Below are 18,439 nucleotides of genomic sequence, written 5' to 3'. Positions count from 1 at the left end.
TCCATTCTACATGGTGGCAAATCATAGGTGCTGCTGCGGTAGTCTTAAATTGTCTGTCTGTACTAGCCGTGGCTTTTCACTGGAGTCCTCTGCACTGCGACTGAAAAGAATTAATACCATTATTGGATTAATTAGTTAAAAAAAAAATTCACGGTGTCTTTTGCCAATTAATGCAGTAATGCTGAATGTGTGGTCCAGATGGCCCTGCAGGCACTGATATGATAAAATCACTGATTAATTATTATTTCATGTTGTCTTACAAAATTTGTAATTGTCCATTGTCAATGATTGGATACTCCATCTGTATGTGTGCACTTTGAAGCGCCTCGCATGATAAATTTACTTGAAACCATGAAAATGGTGACAGCTCCTGCACTGATGCGAAACGGGTTTGTTAGATTTTTGACTTACTAATGCAGCATTTTCTCCATACTGTCATGCTTGTATTCAAATAAACTTGGTACCTCCTCTTTCCAACAAGCATTATCCCTGGCTTTGTTGTTAAATGTGATGTTCAATGAAAGGCTGAAGTTGCCAGTGACTTTAACCAACAGGATAGCATGTTGTTGGAGCCAAACAAATGTATCACCTTGAATCCTCTCACGCGGGCCTTTTATTAAGTGTGCCAGAGCACTCAGCACCTTGTCAGGCAGGTCAATACAATCCGCCAGCTCAAAGTCACTGCCGTGAGCTTCACGTCGTGGCATTATTTTGTTTACTGTAGCTGGAGTGGTAGCAGAAGAGCCGATCTTGAATCTTGAAGGTCCCGCTCTTTAGCTGCAACAAAACTGTCTGGCAGTGAGTTTTACTAGTCAAATCAAAATAGATTGGAAGCTTCTTGCATGCAAAGATGTTACTGTCACTGTTATTCGGTAAATGAACAGAAGCGCATTAAAAACAGAAGATGAACTTGAGAGCAGCTGTGATCCAACATGTCAGTATGGTACACATTTTATTCTCTGTGCTCGTTCATTCTCGGCAGTCAGTTAAGTCAGGTAATACAGCAGCAATAACAGGGTAGTATCTCTTATCTGAAAGAGAAAGTCATCTCAAGGCCCTTGTCTGGAGAGTAAATCTAGAAGCCGCCGAGGTCTAGACTGTTATTTGGGTCCTCAGTCATGAGATGATGCTGTGAGAGAACAGTCTGAAATTCAATTTGGTTTGTTTTGCATGGCACCAGCAGCTCAAAGGCACAAATTAAAGACCCCAGTGCTACGCGGTGTTAGTGTCACATCTCTGTATTTGTTAATGAACGCTTACATTTAGTTTTGGTTTTGCTGACCACACACACTTCCCCTCTCTTCCTCTCCAGTGCTCCGAGTATATTTGACAATAAACGTCAGGACCCGACTGGATTGACGGCCCTACTGCAGTCCACAGACCTGGTGGGAGTGGTGCACACTCTGTATTGTATCCTGCTGCACAGTTTCTCTCCCGAGTCTGCTTTCCAGAGTCAGGAACCCTACAGCCCCGGGGTCATCCAGGTGGCTTTGCAAGGCATCCGCTTCCTCAACAGTTTTGCCCTGCTTGACCTATCTGCCTTCCAGGTATATTCATAATAAATCCAAAATATATTCTGTTTTCACTTTTGACAAATTAAAGATTCCTTAAAGATCTAGCTGATTTTGCTCCTGTTGACAGAAGGTTAGACATAGATTTTGAGCACGTTTTCTATATTGTAGATAGATTATAATACCAGATATATATTTTATAGAATGAAATTCACAGTACATGGTTTGTAGGAGGAATAGCTGGTTACTTTGACATTAACTAACTGCATTTGAATAAACAGTAAGAGCAATTTAAATGACTTGTCCCTTACTGCAAACGGCAGGCTATCATAAAAATGCCTTCATATATTTAAATTATCGTCCCAGGGTTTAATAAATCTGTATACATGATCAGATTGATGCTAGTCCCTTTTGTTAAGCGCCATTAGAACTCTCCCCAGGACAAAGCTGACCTATGGACATAAACACCGGTGCTCTTTGACCCCAGGTCAGATGTTGGGGTTGAGTAGAAACTGGTGGGTCAGCAGTTAGGATGGAGCGCGACTGATTAGCACTGTATGCAGGGCCGTACATTACCCACCCAGAGTAGGAGAGGACGACAGAAAAACACTGGAGCAAGTGAGAATGCTGTTAATTATTTTAATGTCTTGTGGGTAATTACTTTGAAGCAGCTTCCTCTCACTGACCTGCCACATTCAGGCAACTCAAAACAGCTGGAAATGAAAGCATTTCACTGCCGGAGTTTTATGAACATTTTAAATAATGTCTTTTGGGGGGTTGTAATCACCTTGTGTTTCCCATTACCTCACAGCACCAGCTAATATGTGTTGTGGTGGATGGATGAGCAGAATTCAGGCCGTTAACTCGCTCTGCTGCAGCATCAGCTCCCAATAATATGTTTAGAGGGGAATTACAAAAGGGTTCAATGCAGTGTGTATATATAAATGGGTTTGTCAGTGGTTGCAGATTTTTTAAAATCTTAATATATTTATGATTTGGTAAATGACATTCTGCTTTTGTTCTGTTTGACAGCTACTTACATGATTCAGTGAGTTGAATATTTTTCCTGCATGCATAAGTTAAAAGGCCTAGAAACAGCAGGTATTGCGTTTATGGATATTACAATGCTAACGCACCCAAATTTTCAGTGGAGTAGTGATGATCTTATGGTGCTCTGTCACACTGACATGTTTAATAAATACTGTCTGAGCTGCTCCTAGCATCTCATTTCTGAACGAGATTTGGGTCTTTTATGGTGGGACCATGTTTCAATTACTTATACTCTTACACATGTATGTTCCCACCAGAAAAACATATAGTCTTTTATTACTTTGCATTGTTATTGTATTGAGCTCTTTGTAGTCACAATCATAGACAATTTATGCTAAATTTACTATAAAACATACTGATGTGCTTTGCCTGTGACCTGCCAGTGTGTTCTAGGAGCCGAGGGCCTCTCTCTAGCTTTCCGACACATCGTCAGCTCCCTCCTCTGGTACTGTACCCAGCATTCCTCTGATGAGCTGCTGCACGAAGTCATCATCTGTGTGGGATACTTTACCGTTAACCACCCTGACAACCAGGTAAACCAGCTTGAACCTGAACTGACTGCACAGAAGTTAATTCAATTTCTTTTTCACTTTAACAGAACCAAACTACTTAAAGTATTGAGATTTGGTTATAATGTTATAGTTAAAGCTGCAACTTTTAATTGTTTTTCTTATTAATCAGTCTACCAATTTTATTGATTGTTTAATTCATCAGTATGTAAAAGAAAAGAGTTATGACAAATTCCCATCTTAATTACTGAAAGTGGCATTTTTATTTGCCAGGCCAACAGCAAAAAAAAGAAAACTTTATATAAATTTAAATTGTCCTCAAATTATCTAAGCAAAAGAAATTACAACAAATATTACAGCATTAGACCAACTAAGAAATTTTTGGAAACAGAAAAAGTCAGTGAAAAATGTAAATTTTAATTCCCCATAACTCAAGCTGTTGTCTGATAATTTCTTGTTTTATACCGCCAACAGTCTAAAACCAAAACATATTCAGTTTACTATCATGTATGGGAAAGACGAGCATCATCAAATCAAAGTATTTCTGATTCTGAAATCCTTATTATCTGAGAAGTTGGACTCACAGAATATTTGGTCTTTTTACTTGAAAAAATTATTACAACAAGTCACTGATTATCAAAATAGTTGCCTATTAAATTTATTTTTTTCTACCAAATCAATAAATCTACTTATTGTTTCAGTTCTACCTAAAACAATTACAATTTGCTAAAATTGTAATGCATACATTTGCTGTCAATCTGCTAATCATTAAATTGTTTCAGTAGAGCTTTCCACTGAGTTAGACAAGCCTGTTAATATCATCTTACTATTGTTCTGTTCATGTATTATTTGTCAGAAAAAAGGGTGTAGTTTTGTAATTGTAACAAAAAGCACCTGTTTAAAGATTCATGCCTTGGCACCTTCCTGCTTTTGGTCTGCGTGTCGTCTATTGTCCCACAGAGTGACCTATTGTTCCCTCCTGGTAAAGCAGAGCAGCATGCTGGCCTCAGTGTTACAACTACTTAGGGGGCTCCGTGGAAGTGAGCAGGATGTGGTGGAGCAGACCTGGCTGCTGTGTAATTGGCTCTCATGCGTGGCCCGTCTACCAGGTCCCTGATTAGCCATGCTACAGTTGGCTGGGCTTTGATTATGTTGAGCCTCACCCACACAGGCAGCAGCCACGGCTTCAGTCTCAAACGTCTGATATGTCACTTACATCCGCACAGTCACAGTCAACCCCCATTCACAACAATTTATAGGCTGATTGCTGATTCTAATTGACCAGATTTTGTACTTCTAATTAAAGGATCTTCCTCCAGTCTGTGGCACTTTCCTTTCCTCTCAGCGCCCATCCAATTTAATTATTCTGATGTATAGAATTAGCATTTGTTGGTCATTGTAGATCCAATTTGCATATTAAATTAAATAATTGAATGAGAACTGATGATTAAATTAAGTGGGTGACAGACGATTCGTCTTTGTTCACCCGTGTCGTTAACAGAGCAGCCACACTTGACTGTAATTGGTTAAAAAAAATGTTGTCATTCCGCCATAACTTGGACTCTGCCAATAAGAATGTTTTGTGAAAAAGAAACACAAAAAAGAATATTATATTCAAGTAAAGATTGTCGGGGAAACAAGATCCCACACAACCTCTCCACACAGAGTTGATCTTTGCCAGTGGTCCAGTTCCTGGAATGCGTCCATTTAGTTCCGCACCAAGATGGATGGCGTTAAGGAGAATATTTAGAGCAGCTTGAGCTTTTCTCTAGCTAATGTAAGCATTGGCAGAGCACAAAAGCGGCCCGACCAGAGGCCTGTGCGGTCGTGTAGACTGCTGATTCACTGTCGGCGCACACCAGCTTTTGTTTATATATATATGTATATATGCTCTAGAAATAAGGCTGCTCATAAAAAGCAGAACTTTGAAGGAGCACTATATGTTGTGATGCGTTCCCTCTGCTCTGGAGGGCATGAATAATTCACCTTGTCACACAAAAAGCCATTGGGAGAGTGACATATGTAGGCTTGTGTGTTTTTCAAGTGTGTCCCTGCTCGTGGGGGCCACTGAACCATGTAGCCATATGTTTCATTGTCTGTTGGGTGTGTCCGTAGAGACCTTTTTGACATAAGGAAAAAGCAGAAGAAATGACACCCATTTCGTAACTGACATGTAACGTTACTTCCTTTTTCCCTGATGAGAAATGTGCCGGTAATCTCCTTGCCTTCAAATCCAGTGATTCATTTGTGAATCATCCACGGTGATGATCTGTTGAATGTGTGAGCTGACTGTAATTGTAAACTGTTGACATGTTAACCCACCTGATTCCCGCTTGCTTTTTAGAAAGACACAAGCAATTTGAGAGTGTGGAAATCTTAAGAAAACTTTGCTTTTTTTTGTGTCAGTACAGGGAAAATGGCCACACACACACACGCAAAAGCAGAATGAGCTACACACGCAAACACACAAATGCTGTTGGCCCCATAATACACACAGAAGCAGGTCCGATTTCAAGTAGCGTATGTAATGGGATCGTTTTCCCTGCACTGGCTCCTGAGATTACCTGACTCCCCTGTGCTTATATATTGTAAACTGTTTTCTTTATAACGGTAAGCATCACATGAGCTATGGATCGTCTCTACACTGAACATCCCACACACATCTCCAGAGCTCAGCCTTATCTGTGGGGTCATTCCTCTTCTTCCCATTTTCTACGAGGGCGTTTCCTCTGCCCTGCAGGCTCAAGACAAGCTTTAGGCCTGTAATTCCTGTTAACCTGATGTTGAAACGCTCCCTTCAGCAGTCCATTACTGCCAAGACAACCAAGCCCTCACTGCCTGCAGGGTAAGTGCAGCTCATGCAGACCATAGGGAGCCAGCGCCGGGGAATGCACACTCTGTATCACCCAGCAGAGTAAACAGAGGCATAGAAACGCAGACATACACACTCTCCACTGACTGGCAGGAGAGGGCCTTATTGTTAGCTCGGTAGATGATTTACGCTCTGCTTCAAGGGTGAATGCAGGTCCACCTAACTTGTAGTGAAGTTGAGGACATTTTTATCCCTACAAACCCTTCAGTGAGGAGTTTCCATTTGTCTGCAACACTGTCGTCAGTTACTTTCAGAGCAGAATTATCAGCAGTAGGATCTGGAATGGAATGACAGCGTCAGCTCATAGAGATAAATAAAGAGTTATTAAGCTTTATTATGTAAACAACAGTTTTTTATGGGATTTTAAAATAGCAGACAATCGCCTTAAAAGTCAAGTTGGACTGTCTATGTCAATGTCTGCATAGCTAGCAGGTAATCATCCAAAGGCAACACAGCGTCCTGTGTATGTCTCTAAGCCATTGTAGATGTTGTAAAGAAGCACTAAACTGTTATTTGACTAACTTTTCTTTGTGGTGTTTGTTGTGCTGCTTATCTTATCAGTAAGGCTGTTCCACTCTGATGGATCTGGTTTATATTGTGGATTCAAGTGTCAGATAAATGGCCCAGCTCTGACTCTGGTTCCTCATGAGGTGTTTGAGCTGTCTAGACGCTGCGATGAATGAACACACGCAAGATTGTCACTTTTCTTCTTTGTGACAATAAACATGTATAATTAAATTTGTGCAGTAAGAAATTAATAAAATGTCTTTGCCTCATCCAGCAGCTGTGCAGCCTCATGCATGCAGGCTAATTAGGCTATTTGAGATTTATGCTTATTTGCATGGCTGGATCATGACTGTCCCTTCGTTTTTCTCTCCGTTCTGAAATCTGCTTTAACTTTGGTTTCCGCTTCAACACTGGGTTTTCCCTGGAATTTGTTTGCGTTTCAGAACATTAACTTTACACACTCTTTGTTGTCATTGTGGACAGTGAGGAAGTTATGTAATGGAAGTGTCATAAAACTCGGCACTGTTTGAAAATGCCAGGTCTGTGAAGTTAAGAAAGAACAGAGCAGCCAAGACACTTGAGTTTTTACAGAGTCTGCGTTATACGTGGGCCAGATGCATGGGTTCAGATGCTTGTTGTTAGTTTTATGATGTCAGGCTTTGAGCTGCAGATACTTCAGCTGAGCTGGGAGAAGTAACCCTACAGCATAATCTGTAGTTGGAAACCATTTCGAGCTCTGGTGTTGCTCTTCACCTGGTGGAGGTGTGGAAAGTTGGCAAGGCACTCGGTTTCTTTGTTACCTGCAGACTCTTGCTGCCACCAGGCTTTGTTTTATGTCTTTCTGCGTCAGGCACTTGAGGGTGGACAATTTGTTTAGGCAGCTGAAGATGGAGCTGTGCGTTGTGGAGGATTATGAGATCGCTAGGTGATTTGTGGGTTGGATCTTCTCAGAGCCCCAGCTCAAACATCCAACACTTGCTACGGCGTTAAATTATGATACCATAACCATAAATGTTCTGGATTAAAACGCAAGAACAAATACATTCTTTAGCTTTAGCAGAATCACAGTTTTGGCTTTTCTAATGAATTCTGCTGTATAAATGTATGACACCAACCCCCCACCCCCCCCATTGCCAGTTTGTCTTTGGGCAGTGTTGCAACAGACAAGATAAATACGATGATGTATGATTTAGTGGAAGGTAGCAGGAAAATGCTAAAACTACTTGCACTGAAAATAAGCAGCTCTACTTTTGAAAACAACCAGAGCTTGACGTTTTGTTTTTTTTTCCTTCCTTCAGTGGATGAATTTGTCCGAGTCCCACATTCCTTTGTGAAAAACACTTATTGAGTCAGTGCAACTGTGGGATTTTATTCCTCTGCTGTTGCACATACATATTCATAGTTAACCGTCTTCTTCTTTGTAATGTAATCAAGACCATTCTTTAATTTTATACTACACTTGGCAAAACACACCAGAGCAGAAATAATGTGTTCTTTTAGCTGTAAAAATTAACAATTACATTTCAGGGTGACAAATTCAGTACTCTTCACATTTTTAAGTATTTGTAATACATTACAGTTCAGATTGTTTGACCTGTCCATATGGAGTCTTGAAACAAATGATGATAGGAAATGGCACTGTTTTGTGTCCCTTTGAACGCTGCTGTAGACAGCAGCTCTGAGAAGCTTCACCTTGAGCTGATAAAAGCAGTGAATTATCACTTTGTTTATCCTGTTGCTCAGACTTGGAGTGCATTATCAAAGGAGAAGCCAATGGAAGAGTATTAGAGAGTGTATTTTTTTCAAATCTTGTGAATTTATGTCCACATGACTTGGGGACCTCACCTTGCCCTCCTGGTTTCCATTGACATTGAGCCCCCGGTCCTGTAATCTGTACCTGTAAAGCGGTGCAGCGTTTTGGGGGGTTTTTCAGCAAGATTAAGCATGCTGACCTCCTGGCTCTCAGAGGGGTGCTGATGGTCTTCCCAGGCTCAGGGGAGATGACCAGAGCATTAGGCCAGGACCCCTTCCTTTGCAGCGCTCCCCCTTCTAATCAAATGAGGCTGGGAGTGATTTGGTTGTAATACTGGTGGCCCGGATGTGATGGTGTGTGATTGATGGGCTGTGATGGAGAGCAGGATGTCGGCAGGGTGAAAATACCATTAATGTTATTGCTCATTTCTTAAAGTGGGGGTGGCCACACTGTCGGTGGAGGTTCGCTCACCCTGCCCGTCATCCTACCCCTTCATTCCCCTGTTGCACTATGAATGCCCTCTCAACCTGAGCTTCACTCCTACAGGGCGGTAACAAACTTTTGCGCAGCTTCTGTGCTGCTTACAGAGCTTAACACAGAACTTGAAAGTAAAGTTTTATAATGACTTCATTTCACATTTCTCTTTTCCTCTTGTGTTACAGCCTCTGCTATTACCGTTAGTACAAAGGGAAGAACAAAACATCCCATCATTGTGTTTTATAGCCCATAATTGCGTATTGGGAGGCTGTGCCCCCTCAGGTCTCCTCCTAATGGCTGTTTGTGTGTTGTTTTAGTGGCAGATTTACATGTGGGAGGGGCACAGGGCGGTTATTTACAACCAGCACTGCCACTGACTGGCCGCCTGACTGGCTTAGTGACTGACTGGCCCTGCTCCCTGTGTGTTCCAGGTGATAGTGCAATCTGGCCGCCAGCCCAGCGTGCTGCAGAAACTGTGTCAGCTGCCCTTCCAGTACTTCAGCCACCCGCGCCTCATCAGAGTGCTCTTCCCCTCCCTCATCTCAGCCTGCTACAACAACTCCCAAAACAAGGTCATCCTGCAGCAGGAGATGAGCTGTGTGCTGCTGGCTACATTTGTTCAGGTAAATCTTAGAACAACAGTACAATTAAAAAATATCCAAGCCCCCCCCCCCCCCAAAAAAAAATGTTTGGGAGTGTTGCATCAAGGAAATCAAGTGATTTAAAAAAAACTGTAATGTGGAAAACGTATTCAAAAACTGTGGGAGAAATAAATATTTAAAAAACCATACAAAAACATGCTTAGAGTTTCTTGCCCCTACATAAAATATCCAAAAACAATATGTTTCTTTCACTTCAGAAGGAAACCTCTTTGCATCGGCTGATTAACAATTGCTCTTCTGGGCCCCACTGAACCTGTAACAGGCAAGCTTTTACAAAGATAAATGGCTTCCTTCACAGTGGATTTACCTGCCACTGGTTCGACTCCCAGTAAACAGCTTGTCTCCTTCATCTTCTTCTGACAACTCACCCCTCACCATTCTGCAACCACCACTGTTTATACGCCGATTAACTTCCATTCAAAGGGAGACAAGCCATTGTCATTTCTTTCAAACAAAGCAATAATGCATGGTGTTTTGCCTCGCTGCCCTCATTGTTGAGTTAACCTCGAGAGCATTCCTCGGAGTGAAACAGTTTAATCCAGGATGGTCCCTTATCACCTGTTAGACTAAAAACATTTAGTTTGATTTGTAAATTATAACAAGGTGTAGCAGCTTTAAATTTTTGTTAAATTATGTTTGTTTGTTTTGGCTGGAAGGTTTAATTAATCTTGGATGAGACAAATTAAAATGGACATACACAACGCTACTAGTACCTGCAGCGTACTGTTTAGTAGGCACTAATGCTCTATTTAACTTCTCTAGGACTGCGCTGCAAATGAGAAGGATTCAGACAACAAAACAAAGCAAGCAGGTAAGTTATTCTGATAAATACACAAACGAACAAGATTGATTGTATTGTAATTCATATTTTTTTAGTCCTACAGAGATATTTTAATCATTTAAAATTGTTGCCTCATATACAAAGAGCTATTTTTGACATGATTGTTCTCCAATAGATTCCAATAATATTTTGAATTTCCTTTTATTGAGATTTCTGTTGGGCACCCAGTATAATGCAGTTGTTCTTCTCTTTCAAAGTGTGTAAAGTTTCCCAGCCGCTGGATTACTGTGAGTTGTCAAACCGCTTTCCAAGGGATCAGTGGGACTCGGCGTTGCAGTTTTTTCTCAAGAAGCAGGAAGAGTGACGGAGTCACACACTGTCCTCAGAATGCATAATGCCAAGTGTAAACACTACAAAAGAGACTGAGATGTGGAGTTGTTTTGGGATTTTTTGTTCTTGTTTAGTTTTGTTTTTCCTTGACTTAAAGTCTGCACACGAGTAATTATGTTCTTTCAGACTTTGTCAAATGTAAAGATTGTGAAGCCTTATCCTGTGTCAATGCATCTGCTTTGTTTTTTTGGAAAACATATTGAGGAATTTGCACAAAATGTCTTGTTTGTACATTGCAGTTATAACACACGCACAACTATTCCACTTAATGTCTAAACAAGCCATTTGTTTCTCTTTTTGTTTCTATTGTGGATAGAAATTAACATTTCAAAGCAGTAAACCTGACACATGTACTTATACTGTAATTTATGATTTGCCAAGCATTGTCATCAATACTGTTGTTGTATTAATTTATTATATTTGTCTCATTTTCGAATATGAATGACCTGAATGTTATCTCTAGTCTACATTAATGCCAGTTACAGTTACATGACCTGCCTTGATTGCAAATATGTGTTAGAGTTTTATTTTTCAAGTTCACGTCTTTTTCTTTCTCTTTTTGTTAGGAGGCACTCACAAATTAATATAATTTATTGGGTTATTTACCTTTATCATATGAAATAAAATACTTATGGTTATGTTATGTATTTTTGTTCAGTTTTATTCTGTGTGAACTGTGCAGTTAAATTAATGACATGAGTATAAGTATGACTTAACAAACATAAACACTTTGTGGTGAGTCTTGTATTTCTGTCAGTTTGACCCTTATAAACTTGGATAATGAAGATGTCCTAATTTGGTCTATGATTTGATGGTCAGAAAACAAATTTTATTATTGAATCTCCAAGACACATGAATATGAATATAAGAACTGGCTTGAAATGTGCATTTACACCCACATTAAAGTCCTCACAAACTGACACCCTCAGGAAAAATGGGGGTTTTAGATGTAAACAAAAATGATTTTAAAGAACTTTTGAATGTCCTTTTGTGTACTAATAATAGTGTGTTATTGAAAATCTTCCATCACTACAGCATTAATGCTGCCCCTAATTCTGCATGTATGACCATCAACCTGCATGTTAAGGCATAATTTAAAAACAGGCTAAAGACCAAAAGAACTCAAATGTACAGCATTATCCAGTGAAAATGCTGGAGCATTCAGCCAGTGTATCAAATTTTGGCTTGAAAGTAGTGCTTGTGTTGAAAACGTGGGAACTATTTAATATTTAAAGTCCTCTGTGCCAGGTGTGATGAAAATTCACTAAAATATCACTAGGCTATTCAAATTTGGACTGAGTGAGTAGCCTAGTTATTTTAAAATGAATAGTGACAGTATAATTTGAGGAGTTTGGTGCTTATCATTAGATAGCCCTCTCTAGTATCTTTGTAGTAATTTATTTTTTTTTTTAAATAAATTGTTGCTGCCATTGCTACTCTTGCACACAGTTTAAAGATTTAGTATATCAGCATGTCTTAAAGACTTAACAGGATTTTGAATGTCGATGAGACTCCCGTTTCCATCACTGATAAAAGCCGATCCTCCCAGACAAATTGTTAAGGTGTAGTGTGTCAGGGCCGGCTTGACCTGCATGCTCTCTTGTCCAGCGGCTATTTGCCGTTCAGGATTCCTACTGGAATGAAAATAAACCAAAGACACGCCAGGATGCGTCCGCAGGCTGCGAGGCTCCTCAGCGCAGCGCGTTTGTTGTGGGCCCATTCAGTGTATCCTTAGCAGGTGATGCCAGATGCAGATAAGAGGCGGCCGCTGCCTGTCCTGTGTCTAGACTTGTACCATGGGCCTCAGGTTGGTATTACACTATGACATTTGTCTGAATAAGACCAATTTGATCGTTTTCGTCACTATGCCTCAATCAAAACAGCATGCATAATTTGCTATAGATATGCCCAGGCTATTTGGAGGCCTTAAAAATAGAAATCACCGGAGGGGGCGAATTAAACCGGCTTCAGTCCATTGTTTTTGATTCAGTGACCTATGACACATGGGCCAAATAGCTAATAATGCCGTGTCGACCACCAGTCACTGATCCATTTGGCCCAGAAACTGAGCAGGCCTAAATATAAGCAGGGTTTCTAGGCTACCTCAGGGTTTTGTGAACTGAAGCATGCAGCCCACTGACAGAAGGGCAACTTGTAACACCTAAATATTCCGTTTCTGATTGCCCAAACGTGTAGGCTATATTTATTTGTATGAGTCCATACTGAATTAGACCTTGTAACAGGTTGAATTGTAGTGTAAACAGGGGAGATCCTCCAGCTCCACTTTAAATAGTGTCAAGCATCATAAGCAGCAGATTCCATTGACCTTAAAGGTGATTTATTGTGCCGACCATAATTTAAAAACTTCTGAAAGTTTACTGAACAAATAGATTTTGCATGCAATAATCATGTTAGAACTATGGTTGTATTGATAAGGTCAGCTATGTCTGTCCTCGTAATAAATAACAATAACTTATTTTCTGGAGAAAACGCAGACAATGCGCCTCACTTATTTCATTCATTACTACAAGAGTCGATACTGAAACTTAGAAATCATGCACATCTACACAGTTTGTATTCTGAGTTTCCGATAAACATTGGACACTGTTTGCATTAACTTCCAGTGCAGGCTCACGTGTTTGAATCCCATAACATATTCAGCACTTTGTGGCCAGTTCAGGCATTGGCATCGTGGTAGAAGGCCCATAATGTCCATCAACAGCGGTGTGTCCTGCCGAGGTGTCCTTGAGCAAAAAAGACAGTGAGCTAAAATGCTTAAATGTAAAGGGAATAGTCAGATCTCCAATCCTCCAGTCGGCACCTGAATGTATCCTCGAGCATATAATCCATTCAGGTCCTTTGTTCGTTTTTCTTGATTGAATGTCACTGAGGTCTCTGCGCGTCCCTGCAGAGGACGCGGGTGCGCGCTCGGGGGGTGGGTGTGGGGTGGGCCGCAGCTGACCTCGAGGCCTCCTCACGTGTCCACGGGACTCGGCACCATACTGTTCGGTGTGTCCGGTAACTGCGACGACAGAGAGGTCACATCACTGCCCGAGGAGTTGCCCAGAGAGCCCGATTCGGAGAAAGACACCTACCGGAGGAAACGGAGGAAGTCAGATTTTTTTTTAAGTAGCCTATGTTTTTAACAGCTTGTCTATCTTTGCTGGTGCCAAACTTCTCACGACCCCCCAGTTACAGAGATGTCAACATGTGAATGTGCTTTTAACCAAGGCCCCGGCTGTAATTTCAAGAGTGTGGGAGCTCCATATCCTAGGCTGGGCTATATGACATAGGCCTATGTTGTATTAGGCCATTCAAAAAATTATGGAAAGACATCACTGTATCAGTAGTGTAAATCTCAGGAGACCCCATCAACATATCGGGTGATTTACGTAAGGGGTGACCAAGTTGAGAAACTGTTTGGAACAAGAAAACAGCTTGTTTGCAATTGAATCCTTGAAAAAACTATAACTTTGTTATCACTAGATGGAATAATTGTTTCTATAGGCTTACGTGTTGTTTTTTAACAAAGTGTAGCTCATCATCACCATCAGCTTAATCTGTAGCATAGGGCCTATCTTATTCTTTATTTTGAGTGAGACTCATGAAATCCGTTTTTCCCTTTTCTTTCTCTCTCACTCTGGGAATGTAGGCTAAGCCTTTGTATTATGTTTAATAGCTTTTTAATATGATATATTTACTGTAATCCTACCAGTTGTTGGAAGGCGGGCTGGTCCAGGTCGCTCTGCAGGGCGAAGTCGCTGAGAGTTTTCCACGGTGGCTGGTAGGTTTGCACCTCCACAGTATTCCCTTGCACGGTGTTGTCGTGCCGTATAGGACTGCCTGCCACCAGAGGTGTGCCTGTCAGGCCCTGCAGATTCTGCAGGAGGAACAAAACAAGCAACACTCAGTTCGCCCAAATTTTGGCCAGTAATGTAGTCTGGAAAGGGTAAAGTCATTTCAGGATTAAAGGATATTCTGCTGTTCATGACTCCATACAAGGGGGGTGATGCAGGTAGATCAAGACATTTTGTTGTCATTATGAGGGAACCAACATACTAATAAAAAAAAGCAGGAAATATTTAACTTTATGATCATTACCTAAATACGACTCCATGAAAGATGCACAATAAGCTCATATCAGCCCAAATCTTATTCTGCAATAGTTTGGGCTTAATTTGGTTTGCTCTGCCAAAAATTCTTGTTTTTCTTTCAATTCAGAAATAATTAAATTCAATAATTAAATTTACAATTATTATCTGATTTCTGAAAACATAAAATGCAGCCTAGGATATATACAAAATTCAACCGCTGATAAAATGAAAATGGGAATAGGAGAAAGATCTCAACACAAGAAGCAGTGCTCATTGGTGTCATTTTTCTTTGTATTCCGTCTAAATTCATGGTTATCAGCCCTTTTAAAATTTAAAATAAATCTGATTTGATTTCATGTTTTGTTTCTCGGCCTGCCATGGTTTTTCTCTAGTGCTATAGGCTACTGCCATTTAATTATATCTTTCTTTATCATATCGGCCAAAGGTGTGGCAATAACATTGCACATGCTGCCTGATCATTCACAGGCTGTTGTTGAGTTTTGCATTATTTTTTTTAACCAGAGGAGGAATTAATCGCACGCTGTGCGGGGGAAGAGTGACAGCGACTGTACACACGAGTAAAATAAGACTAAAAAGCAGGTGTTGCTCAACATGGGTTAGATTTGAAATGAGAAAGGCGTAGCCTGTAATAATGTTTTTTTTTTTTTTTTGTTATACCATGCCTACAAAAACCTAATTAACTCACCGTTTTGTCGCTGTGTTGCTGTTGTTGAATCTGCTTCATCAGGATGGACCTCTTCTTGTCTTTGCACCGCTTGTTCTGAAACCAGACGCGGATCACCCTGGGGCTGAGGCCGGTCATCTCCACCAGCTGCTCCTTCATCAGAGCGTCCGGTCGCGGGTTGGCGTTGTAGCAGGTCCTCAGCGTGTGGAGCTGCTTCTCGTTTAGCACCGTCCGGACCCGGGTGGTCTTCTCCGTCTGCTTGTGGACGTTGTTCCGGTGATGAGGAGGATGCCGGACCGAAACCGTGTCTGAGGAGAAGGAACGATTAAATTAGAAAGTCAGATCAGTTATTCTAAATAAGCCTAATGGTTATACATCTGTAAGGCATTATGATAAACTTAAATTAAATAAAAGCAACAAATAGCCAGCACATTTTATGCAGTGTATACAAATACAATTAGGCATTAGAAATAGCAAATATTATCAGACTACTGTAATGTCACTGCACCCCAGTGCCAGAGATACATTGGCCACGGTATAAACCTGTACTACAGTATTATGTAAAATAAAGCCTAGTGATTTATTACAACACTCAATGTCATTGTTTGACTCGAAAATCAGGTAGGTAGGCCTTTGCCTATGCTGCAACTATATGCACACAAAATACAACTATTATTCAGTCGACTTTGTTCAAATTTAGCTTCAGATAAACAAAACAAAAAGCAGGCTTGTTAATGCAACATTTTTAATAATAATAATAATAATAATAATAATAATAATAATAATAATAGGCATATAACATGCACGATTTTAGGCCTATTCAGGTCATCTTCTAGTGTACTGTATTATAAGGTTAAGGTTTTAAGGCTTTATAATAAGCAGTTTGTAGCTTACCTGAGATGTGCAGCGGTCTGGTGTGAATGCTCCCCGGGCTGAGCGGGCTCCCTGCGGTGGCCCGCTCCACCAGCAAGCCGTGATCCGCCCGACACAGCAGCTCGTCGTCCCGCAGAGAGAACTCGTCTCCCGGCAGGAGGTGTCGACTGCAAACCGAGCACCGAAAACACTCCATGTGATACACATTGTCCCGAGCTCGCATCACCAGGTCGCTGCTGCAGAAGCCCATGTTACACTTTGCACATTTGATGCCAAACAACCTGAAAAGGAGCACGGAGAAGTGTTGGTCTAAGACTTCTTGAATGAAACGAATCTGATGTTGATCTCAAGTCATGTTGCAAAAAAAATTAAATCTGTGAGCTGATGTAACGATCACGAGAAAATAACATAAAAAAGGAATGCCTACAGCACAGATCTGAATGCAAGTCTGTCACATTTTTGCGTAGCCTACTTTCATTTACACACCCTGCACGTTTGCCATAGGACAGTAGGCTACCTATCATTATGTGAATAGTATTTTTATCTCATCTCAAATTATATCCACCACTTTCTTTTCCCAAACACATGGCCTCTAACATTTAGGAAACCCCGTTTAACTCCTACCTTGCGTAATCTCTTTTACAATAAGTCTTTCCGTCTCGGACGAAGCAAGTGCAGGTCTCGTCCAGGTACTGGTTGCACTCTGCACACTTGAGGCAGGCTGCATGCCACTCCAGGTCCGGGGAGACTCTCAGGATGTACTGGTCGTGTATCTGACTTCCACAGCCCACACACATTGCGATTCCCGACTTCTCTGTGTGAAGTGGGGAATGCATTAATGCAACACTGTGTGCGCTATCCTAATCCCCATGACATCCCTGTTAAACCCCGTTCACCCCTTCAACCTGAAGGAGAGAAAATACTGTGCACGTATCACAACAAACATGTAGTCCAAGAATATTACTGAACTAGATATAATGTGACCACATGAGCTATAAATAGCACCAAGTAAATTACGGCATGGGTCACTGTAAACTCCTCAGCACCACAGAGTACTTTAGTGATCTTTCGTTGGGACAGGTCTGTTGTTTAGATGCAGTTTTCGATATTAATCTACAAACCTCAAAATGAATCGAGCGATTAAGCATCAACTTCAAGAGGCAACACGCCGGCTAAGACAAAGCCTACATGTGAAAACTCATAGTAGCCTAAACCCGCAGATTAGTCATTTAAGAGTAGAACGAGTATAACTTACTTTTTGAATGATCCCCCATATCATCCAAGAAAGAAGTATTGAGCAGGATGTCCACCATACAGGAGAAATAGCCCAGTGCACGCCGATAGATGGAGGAGAGGAGCGGCAGAGGAGATCGTCCCGTCCCTGTCTGAAAGATAAACTTGTATTCCTCAGCTGAGAGGTGGAGAGAAAACAAAGATCCTCGACCAGTGACGTCTGCAAAGCTGGACCTCTGTGGGTCCGGGGAGAGGGTGCCATGCAAATCTCCTCCTGTCCTGGACCCTTGCTCTTTTTTCCCCCTTTTGCTCACTGGACTGGCTCTAAGAGTAGTTTTCTTTTTGTCCCAGCGCGCAGCCTGCCCATCTCTGTTTCCCAAGTGAAAGCAATTTCCTTGTTAACTCACTCAGTGCAATTATATAGGGACTTACTGTGTGAGTTTAGATGCTAGTGTTGTTATTTCCTTTGGTGTCACATTCCTTTGATACTTATCATGGCTCATAATGCGCGTTGTTTATGGTTATCCTTGTCGATATCCTATATTGCTATTTTGTTTTATAGTTTTTGGGTGAGGTGTTTTTAAAATGATGCTTGTGTTTCCTCAAAAATAGGCTACAAATGTAAAAAAAAAACTGATTATGACTTTGTTATTTAGATCAACTATTACATTTTTATTGTTCGCCTATTATTATTATTATTATTATTATTATTATTATTATTTGTAGTAGTAGTAGTAGTAATAGTAGTAGTAGTATTAGTATTATTATTGTTGTTGTTACATTGTTGTTTTAATTGTTGAGTCTGATTATTGAAAAAAATAATAAAAAATACAGTTTCGTGTTTAATTTTGTTTAAGTGACTTATATTTAGCCAATATTCAATAGCACCCTGTAGAGAGCCCTCTACTGGATAAAATATCATAGTGATCTTGAATAGCGATCAATAAGCTGCACACTTTAGAAATAGGTATTTTTCTTTTGTGTAGGCCTATGGGTTATCCATAATTTCGGACATCTGAGCTTCTTATATTTTGTGATTGGT

The 18,439-nt window shown here is 40.8% G+C and overlaps 2 protein-coding genes across 2 annotated transcripts in view; one reads left to right on the top strand and one right to left on the bottom strand.

The window, feature by feature from the left end:
• Positions 1 to 11,259, top strand: part of scaper (S-phase cyclin A-associated protein in the ER) — a 61,836-nt gene extending 50,577 nt beyond the window's left edge. The window contains 5 exon segments of the mRNA XM_038706657.1: positions 1,313 to 1,547; positions 2,945 to 3,094; positions 9,111 to 9,302; positions 10,104 to 10,152; positions 10,380 to 11,259. Coding sequence (XP_038562585.1) covers positions 1,313 to 1,547; positions 2,945 to 3,094; positions 9,111 to 9,302; positions 10,104 to 10,152; positions 10,380 to 10,486 — 733 coding nt within the window. The 3' untranslated portion in view covers positions 10,487 to 11,259.
• A 1,574-nt stretch (positions 11,260 to 12,833) lies between these two features.
• Positions 12,834 to 18,053, bottom strand: isl2a (ISL LIM homeobox 2a). The gene is made up of 6 exons (XM_038706658.1): positions 17,420 to 18,053; positions 16,789 to 16,978; positions 16,186 to 16,445; positions 15,313 to 15,599; positions 14,225 to 14,392; positions 12,834 to 13,603 (listed from the first exon to the last, which is right to left on the bottom strand). The coding sequence occupies exons 1-6, from the start codon at positions 17,475 to 17,477 to the stop codon at positions 13,487 to 13,489; spliced, it is 1,080 nt and encodes a 359-aa protein (XP_038562586.1). The 5' UTR covers positions 17,478 to 18,053; the 3' UTR covers positions 12,834 to 13,486.
• Positions 18,054 to 18,439: the final 386 nt, after the last annotated feature.

The sequence above is a fragment of the Micropterus salmoides genome, unplaced genomic scaffold (assembly GCF_014851395.1).
Source record: "Micropterus salmoides isolate LMB-PRFRI ecotype aquatic unplaced genomic scaffold, ASM1485139v1 Ms_hic_scaffold_8, whole genome shotgun sequence".
Taxonomy (NCBI): domain Eukaryota; kingdom Metazoa; phylum Chordata; class Actinopteri; order Centrarchiformes; family Centrarchidae; genus Micropterus; species Micropterus salmoides.
The sequence above is the reverse complement of the archived record's forward strand: the minus strand, read 5'-3'. Positions and strand labels throughout refer to the sequence as shown.